Below are 8,572 nucleotides of genomic sequence, written 5' to 3' on the forward strand. Positions count from 1 at the left end.
TAGAGTCGTAGAGTTCAAAAGCAAGGAAGTTATGCTAAACCTTCATAAAGCATGGTTAGGCCCCAGTGGAGTATTGAGTCCAAGTCTGGGCACTACACTTTAGGAAGGATGTCAAGGCCTTAGGAAAGATGCAGAGAAGTTATACTAGAATGGTACCAAGGATGAAAGACTTCAGTTATATGCAGAGACAAGACAAACTGTGGTTGTTCTCCTTAGAGCAGAGAAAATTAAGTGGAGATTCGATAGAGGTGCTCAAAATCATGAAATGGTTTGCTAGAGTAAATAAGGAGAAGCCAGTTCCAGTAGCAGAAGGGTTGGTAACAGAGGACTTCAGATTTAAGCTAATTGGCAAAAGAACCAGTGGTGACGTGAGGGAAAAAATGTTACAGTGGGTTATGATCTGGAATGCACTACCTGAAAGGGTGAAGGAAGAAGATTCACTAATAACATTCAAAAGAAATTGGATACTTGAAGTGGGAAAGAGCAGGGGAATGGGACAAATTGGACAGCTCTTTCAAAGGCTGAATGGCCTCCTTTGTGCTGTCTCATTCTATAACACTATGATTCCACTCCTGTAAAGAGCCTTGGAACATTTTATGTTAAAGGCACTATATAAATAAAAGTTAATATAATAATATAAAAGCAAAATACTGCAGATGCTGGAAATCTGAAATAAAAACAAGAATTGCTAGAAATACTCAGCAGGTCTGGCAGTATTTGTGGAGAAAGAAGCAGAGTTAACATTTCAGGTCAGTGACCCTTCATCAGAACTGGCAAATATTAGAAATGTAATTGGTTTTAAGCAAGTAAAGCAAGGGTGGGGCAAGAGATAACAAAAGGCAAGGTGTTGATAGGACAGAGGGTCACAGAGAATAACTGACCAGAAGGTCATGGAGCAAAGGCAAACGGTATGTTAATGGTGTGTTGAAAAACAAAGCGTTCGGGCAGAGAGAGTGTTAATTGACAGAAAAATGAACAACCTGGCCCCAAGCACAAACATGAAGAAAACATTGGGTAGGCACAGTAGAAACAAACTAAACTAAAATAAATACAAAATAAAAAATATATTATATAAATAAAAGTTGTTGTTTTATGTTTAAAGTGAAATGGGTTGAGGGATAAATGTCTAGGACCTTGGTTTAACATCGAAAGCAAAAGATGGTACTCCTGGCAGTGTCACACTCCCTTAGTACCGCACTGGAGTGTCAGACTGGATTGTGTGCTCAAATCTCAAGTTTGATCACCAACAGCCAGTTGTGAATATCATCTCCTATGCATAACAACTGCTGCTGTTGCCATGGTTAGTGCAATTCTATGATGGGGAAATGCACTGTTACAGTGGCAATTGCAATTATTTTTCTTGCCTGATAATTATTTCTAATTATTAACTCATATTTTCACCCCAGAGGTTGTGATCAGAACAATGGGCCTGTTGTTGCTGGACTGCCTGGATCAGGCCTCCAAATCGTTGCCATGGCAGCGGGCGCGGGGGGGGGGGGGGGTGGGTGAGAGGTCACGACGCCCCGCCTGTCCCAGAATCCTCTACGTGGGCGGGGGTTAGAGGTCACGGTGCCGCTGGCGGGAGGGGGAGCCGCCATTTTGTTTCCCTCGCTGTCGCCGAGACGGAGCTGGAGTCGGAGACATGGCGTACCGCGGGCAGGCGCAGAAAGTACAGAAAGTGATGGTGCAGCCCATCGTATCCTTCACAGGGAACGATGACCTGGGGGGGGGAGGCCGGAGCGGTGCTGGGCCGGGCCTGGAAGAGGTGGAGGACGCGGCGAGTATTGTGACTGGAGGCCGGGGCTCTGCTTCGGTCTTGGGGCCTAGACTCTGCCTCGGGGCTTTTCGTTGCGGCCTGTATCCGTTAACCAGCTAGTAAAGGTGCTTGCGGTCAGTGACCGGCCCCTCACGGCAAGTTCCATGTGCCGTTTGCTTCATCTGCCGGGGCAGAGTCTTTTATTTAAAAAGCTTGTGTGTGTTTGTAGGAACCTGGAACAGTAGTTGAAGTTGTGGGCTGGGAGGAGGGAGTGTGAAAATTAAATAAGCAATCTGATATGCAATGTGTGGAATATCCGGTACATCAGCCCATCTTCTCTTCCCCACCCCCCACTTGCTTAACGCTTAATTCTTTCCTAACTTTTGCCAGTATTTCCAGCACTTTCTGTTTTTATTTCAGATTTCCAGCATCTGCATTATTTTGCTTTTATCTGGTATATTTTATTGGGTGAAAGGTGTATGCCAGAGTAGGGAGCTTTCAGTATGAAATAATATTTATTTACTGGTCCATAACATCAACTTTTCTGTTACTCATGGGGAGTGCTGGCCAATTACAATTTGTATTTAAAAAGCACCTTTAATGTAGTAAAACACCCCAAGGCTGGAGCATTATCAGACACAATTTGACACCAAGCCACAAGGCCAGTAGCCAGAAACTTGGTCAAAGATGTGGGTTTTAAAGGAGTGACTTAAAGGAGGAAAGAGGGACAGAGAGGTTTAGGGAGAGAATTCCAGAGTTTAGGGTTCAGGCAGCATGGCTGCATCTGGTGGAGTGATGAAAATCAGGGGTGCTTAAGAGGCCAGAATTGGGGAGTGCAGAGATCTCTGAGGGTTGTGGGGCTGCAGGAGGTTAAAGAGATAGGGAAGGGTGAGGTCACGGAGGTACCTGAAAACAAGGATGAGAATTTTAACATCGAGGCTTAACCAAAAGCCAACAGGTCAGCGAACACAGGGGCGATGGATGACCGGTAGGTCCGTACAGGCTTTTGGTGAAGTGAGGTGAAACGTCATGGGATGATTGGAGCAGGGAAAGCAAGTGTAATTCAATCCTATCACTGCAAAGTCTGCTTTATTACATTGCCATTATAAATTCCCATAGCCATGTTTATAAGGGCAATTGGCTGTATAAAAATGTTGCTCCCATCTTTCTTCCCAGTGAAGGTACCACCACCAACAGGAGAGTGTATTTACAGCATAATGCGTTTACTTGGGCAGTTGCAATGATAAATGTGGACAACCCTTCTTAGCAACACTGAGTGTATCTGCATACACCAGATGGACTGCAGAAGTTCAAGAAGGCGGCTCACCACCAACTTCTAAGGGAAGTTAGGGATGGACAACAAATGCTGGCCTGCCAGTGGCGCACACATCTCATGAAAGAATAAAATTTCTCAAATAAAAAGTGTTTATGGTGGAAAAAGTGGATAGCGCTTGTGTGGATACAAAATTTTTAGTATTACTAAATGTTTTAAATGTCTAAATTTTTTTTATAAATGTACTGAATCTAAAACCAGGTCAGATTAGATTCAGGCATTAACATTATTTAGTCTCTGGAGGAAGCTCGCCCAGATGGTGAAGTAGCTGTCACAAATCCCAGGTTTACTGATGTTGGCCAGAGCCAGGCATAGACACAATTGCTGGATTTAATTTTGCTGGGTTTAGGAGGGAAAATCAGCCTGGGTTCTTCTTCCTGATACTCAAGAATGCATTCTGCATGTCTTTGGATGTTAGAGTAGGATTGAGCTTGTGATGGTCTTTGAAATTGAATAGTTTGTCACCACTCAGTGTTGAGATACATGAATAATGGCCAATTGGGGGAAGGTTATAGACATCCTGGGTCATGTACTGTGGTTGTAAGCAGTTTAGAATGACCATACCACAGAGAAATTATGTTGGGTATATACAGATCTTGCTATAGAGGTGTGTTTAAGCTTGCATGTGCCCGTGTTCCTTAACTGAAGTCGCAACAGAATCTTATTTTCAGATACCTTCAGAATGTAAGTATACCTTATTTAATTTCAGTCTCCTAACTAACTTAGCATTGTGGTAGTGGTTTAATTGTTGCAACTGATTATAAGTGATGCAGCTTATTAATGGACTTTGCTGCAGTAGTTCAACAAAGTCCAGTTTAAATCTTGCAGGTGTCAGTCTTGACTCAGTGGCTACCCTGTTGCCTGAGTCAGAAGGTTGTGGGTTCATACCCCCTGCCAGCGACTTAGCACATAATCTAGTGTATTACTGAGGGAGTGCTGCATTATTCTAACAGGGATTCAAAATATTTTAAATAATTTGTTCCTAATTTTAAATGCCTTTTTCTTTAATATAGCGATCCAGGATCCAAGTATGGTTATATGAGCAAGTCAACATGAGGATAGAAGGCTGTATAATTGTAAGTATGAAATTTAAGCTGTACTTCTGATGTGCTGTTAACTGTTTAAGGATAGAGATGGATTGTGAAAAGCAGAACAGGCTCTTTTGGCTAACAACTGTCCAGAAGGTCTGAAGTTACATCAGGTAGATTTACCCATCAGTTGTAGTGATGTTATGTTGACCTCAAATGTGGTTCCAGTTATTTTTGTGGAGTAACTTACTCTGTACAAACAATTACAAGGTACAAACTACCTGCATGATCCAAGCATAAGCCCTAATCTCGGCCATCGTGAGGTACATCCCTGAAAGGAGCAGTTTTTTCTGCAGGGTGGCAATGGTAGAAAATGGTGGAAATATACTGCAGGTCAGTGAGCATCTGAAAAGATAGCTTAATCTTTCTGAGTTCAGTGTCTAAGACGTTAACTTGTTTCTCTGCAGTTGTTAACAGTTGTGTGTATTTCCAGCATTTGTTAGTATTTAATCTGTACAGTTGTGCTCTTGTATCTTGATGAAATCAGTGACTTAGGCAGTGCCTAAGGATGGCAGCGACAATGCCAATTTTTGTGAGATGTTAAACTAATGTGTTGTCTGCCTGTTGTGGATATTAGATATCATAGCACTAATTGAAGATCAGAATGATCAGGTTTCCTGCTCAGTGTTTCTCCCTGAATCAGTTGCAAAAAAAAGGACTTTTTTTGTCTATTATAAACAAGCTCCTTGTTTTCTGTTTTCGTGGGAAAAAAGGATTTGTGGGACTTGATCCCAAACACTAGTAAAATTCAAGAATTGCATTCTGAAAGCAACATTTGGCTTAATTAAACCAGTGCTCTGAATTATCACCACAAAACCCGATCATTCACCTCATTGGGGTGCAAAAGGACACAGCACATCAGGGAAGAAACATTGCATGCAATCAGTAAGAATCTATTCAGGCAACTTTCCATCAGGTCTCTTTGCTGGGTCTACACTCTGGCTACAGAAGGCTCTGGTTTAAAATAAAACTTTAGTTTGCTGTGCAGTACTGGAGCATGGCTGATACCTTCTTAGCCTGAGGTTACTGTGAATTTTGGATCTAGATTTGTGATTTATTCTCTGCTTTGAGAGTTTGACAAGTGACAGTGCCAGCTGAGATTTTGTAGAAAGTAATTAATGTCTCTTTTTACCTTAGGGGTTTGATGAATACATGAACCTTGTTTTGGATGATGCAGAGGAAATTCACATGAAATCGAAATCAAGAAAACCGTTGGGTAAGTGGGATAACATGGCCCTGCTTTTCCAGTATTGTATCTTGTTAGTGAAAAAATTAGAACAAATTATGTGTAAAAAGTCTGTCCTTGCTTCATATCTGCGAAGTTGTGTTCTGCTCTCAAGCAGTGTTCCTTTTCTTTGCTTACTTCCACTAAAACACTCCTTGGTGCATCTGGCTGAGATTTCATCCTTTTGATCAGAAAGGAAATGAATTAACGTGGGCTTGTTGAAGTTTGTGCTGGATTGCACTCAAGTGGACACATGCTACGGAATAAGCATCTGAAATTACTTCGAGATATGCTTAACTTAGTGGTAAATGCATTGAGTAATATATTATACAGTAGTAGGAAACAATTGAGTTAACTGACTACAACCATTGTAGTGTTACATTTGATCTCAATTCCTCGAGGCTAGTGACAGGGAAAGTCAGCCAGGCTTGCTGCTCCTGACTGCTATGTGGGAACATGGATGAAAAATATGGATGTTCGTTGGGGATAAGGTCGGGTCTGATTGTGTTGCACTCCCAGGGATATTAAATAGTCCCCCAACATTATGCTCATTTAGACAAGGTCCTGGTTGGCTGTCAGTCTTGTGAAAAATCTAGCCAGGTATGAATCACTTAATGGGAAAGGGAAAAATTGGAATGAAAGGGAGGTGGGGGGGGGGGAATCTCCATCCTGGTGTACTTTATAAAGTTTGACCCGGTTTCTCTTTTGAATTGTCGAAATTTAGTTGTATGGTGTTACTGAAATTTTAATCTGACTTGTGTACACAACTCCATCACAATACTTCAAAGCAGTCATAACTACCCAGTGGTGTACAATGTACCTCTTCAGGTACAGTCTCATACTTAACATTGAAGGGTGCGTGACAGCCACTTTTGATATTTTAAGCTTTGTGCCTCATTGTCCGGGCAGCTAAACAGGAACTACAGTGGGTTGGCATGTGTTAATTCTAAAATGAAACTACCAGCTTAATGTCTTTTGTTAATGCTTCTATCGATACACTATCGTTTATCAGCTTGGATTAGTTGTAGCACTTGCAGCTGTGAGTCAAAAGTCGTGAGTTCGAGTCCCACTCCAGCAATTGAGCAAGTTACAATGCTGAAATGTCGGTCTATGTTCTGGGGGAGTGCTGTATTGCAGGAGGTGCCACCTTTGAGACGAGCCATCTAAGCCCCATTTTACCAATTTGGGTAAAAGGTCCTGTTGCATTATTCAAAGAAAGGTTTTGAATTCTCTGTACTGGCTAACATGCTTTCCACACCAAAAGCAGATTAACTGGCCATTTGTCTCATTTGCTGTGTCATGTTCTCAGAGTGCCCTTACACAATTTACAGTCAATTGGTTGGTTGTGAAGCACTGTGATGTCCGGAATCATTTTTTCTTTCCCTATTGGTCAATGTGTATTAAGCAGCTCAAAGGAATGGTGACTGTTCCCATTGGGAATCAAATACTGCTGTTTCTGTTATTTCAATTTACTAAAAAATGTCTACTATTTTGCAGTATAGCGCTGTGAATTACTGTTTGTACCAATCTTAAGAGCTTTCTTAATGGTTGCTATTAAAGCAAGTTTGTAGCTCAGCCATACCTTAGTGCCTTTTTAGCACCTTTAGAATGTCCCAAGAAATGACTCTTGTAATGCAGTCACTGTTATGTAGCAAACATGACATCAGTTTGTATCCAGCAAGATCCCACAAACAGCAAATGAGCTGACTAACCAAACACTGTTTCTAGCATGTTTTATTGAGGGAGCAATGCTGACCAGATTACCGGATTTTTCTGCTCTTTAAGGTGTGATGGGATCTTTTATGCCATTCTGAACAAGCAGATATGCCTATGGGTTAACATCTCAGCTGAAAGTTTACAGCTCCAACAATGCAGCACTCCTTGAAAAGTGGATTTTCTTCTGAATCCTACAATAGGATTTGAACCCACAACCTGCTGACTTGGGTGCTGAGATTGCTATCAACTGACCCAAGTTGACATAGGCTACAAGTTCCAGCTTTGATTCCCAAATTGTTCTGATTTAGTGAATCTGGAGACGGGAATTCCAAGGACAGCACAGTTGGCCTTTTTGAACCATTCATTCACTCTAGACAGGCTAGATAGAGAGACTGTTCCCATTGGCGGAAGGGTCGAGCACCAGAGGCCCCAGTTTTAAAGCGAAACAAAAAGGCGATATGAGGACAAACTTTCACACTGCAAATGTTTACGATCTGAGAGGCTGATGGAGGCAGATTCAGTCATGGCTTTCTAAAGGAAATTGGATAAGCACCTGAAGGGAAAAAAGTTGCAGGCATATGAGGAAAGGATTGGGGGTTGAGACCAGCTAAATTGCTCTTGCAGAGAGCCGACACATGCTCGACAGGCCAAATGACTAACCATTCTGTGCTGTGTCTCCAACTGGTAAGTAATGGCCTTAGCTCTGATGCACTCTACCACTAAACAGCATACTAAAATGGCTGCCTATGTTCACACAAATGGGTTATTAAGTGGAAGTTGGTGTTCATTTTAAACAAAGGCTGTTCTTGTGTTATAGATTTCTCTCTTTCTGTTCAGGTCGTGTTATGCTGAAAGGGGACAACATCACCTTACTACAGAGCGTCCACAGTTAGGAATGGATTCACTGGAATTTCACGGAGTACACACTATCAAGAAATATCTTCTACCTGTTGTTTTGATAGCATTTAGGATACTGGTTATCGGTCTCGTGGCTAAGCAAGTTAAGTTGTGACATGTTTTTGTACCTAAGTAATTTTCTGAAATAAAGAAAACTCAGTTGAACATAAGATTGAAACAATCACACCTACTTTAGTTTTTTACTATAAACTTACAATAACCACAAGCACAAACTGGATAAGATGCTGTTTGGAACCAAGAAAACGAATGTTAGGACAGCACCTGGAATGATGCAGAACCAAATAGACTATTTCCCTATCCAGTGATTTAGACGATCTTGGCCAGAATAGCAGTTACACAGATACAGTTGATCTCTGTTCTCTTGGGACCGTATCAGAGTGTCAGTCAAGAACTTCGGGGTAGCGAAGGGAAGTGGGAGAATGCCTAAAGCTTAATTTATATTCACACCACCTCCCTCTGTTGAAGACTTTGATAGTATAGTTGCCACTATAAGCTCGCCATGTGAGGATTTGATTTGTAGTTGAGAAACTTTTGTG

At 41.7% G+C, this 8,572-nt stretch overlaps 1 protein-coding gene across 1 annotated transcript; it reads left to right on the plus strand.

Moving 5' to 3' along the window:
• The first annotated feature begins 1,547 nt into the window (after positions 1–1,547).
• Positions 1,548–8,199, plus strand: LOC137383958 (small nuclear ribonucleoprotein E). Its single transcript, XM_068057406.1, has 5 exons — positions 1,548–1,696; positions 3,747–3,773; positions 4,103–4,165; positions 5,315–5,393; positions 7,956–8,199. Exons 1-5 carry the CDS (start codon positions 1,643–1,645, stop codon positions 8,009–8,011), a joined length of 279 nt encoding a protein of 92 aa, XP_067913507.1. The 5' UTR covers positions 1,548–1,642; the 3' UTR covers positions 8,012–8,199.
• The last annotated feature ends 373 nt before the right edge of the window (positions 8,200–8,572 follow it).

This window comes from Heterodontus francisci, chromosome 25, assembly GCF_036365525.1.
Source record: "Heterodontus francisci isolate sHetFra1 chromosome 25, sHetFra1.hap1, whole genome shotgun sequence".
Taxonomy (NCBI): Eukaryota; Metazoa; Chordata; class Chondrichthyes; order Heterodontiformes; family Heterodontidae; genus Heterodontus; species Heterodontus francisci.

What these genes read in the sequence shown, in the direction of transcription:
- LOC137383958 (XM_068057406.1), top strand. Translation starts at nt 1,643, where the DNA reads ATGGCGTACCGCGGGCAGGCGCAGAAAGTACAGAAAGTGATGGTGCAG. An exon ending in AAGTGATGGTGCAGCCCATC is followed by an intron (nt 1,697 to 3,746) that starts GTATCCTTCACA and finishes AAGTCGCAACAG; the next exon opens with AATCTTATTTTCAGATACCT. An exon ending in GGATAGAAGGCTGTATAATT is followed by an intron (nt 4,166 to 5,314) that starts GTAAGTATGAAA and finishes TTTTTACCTTAG; the next exon opens with GGGTTTGATGAATACATGAA.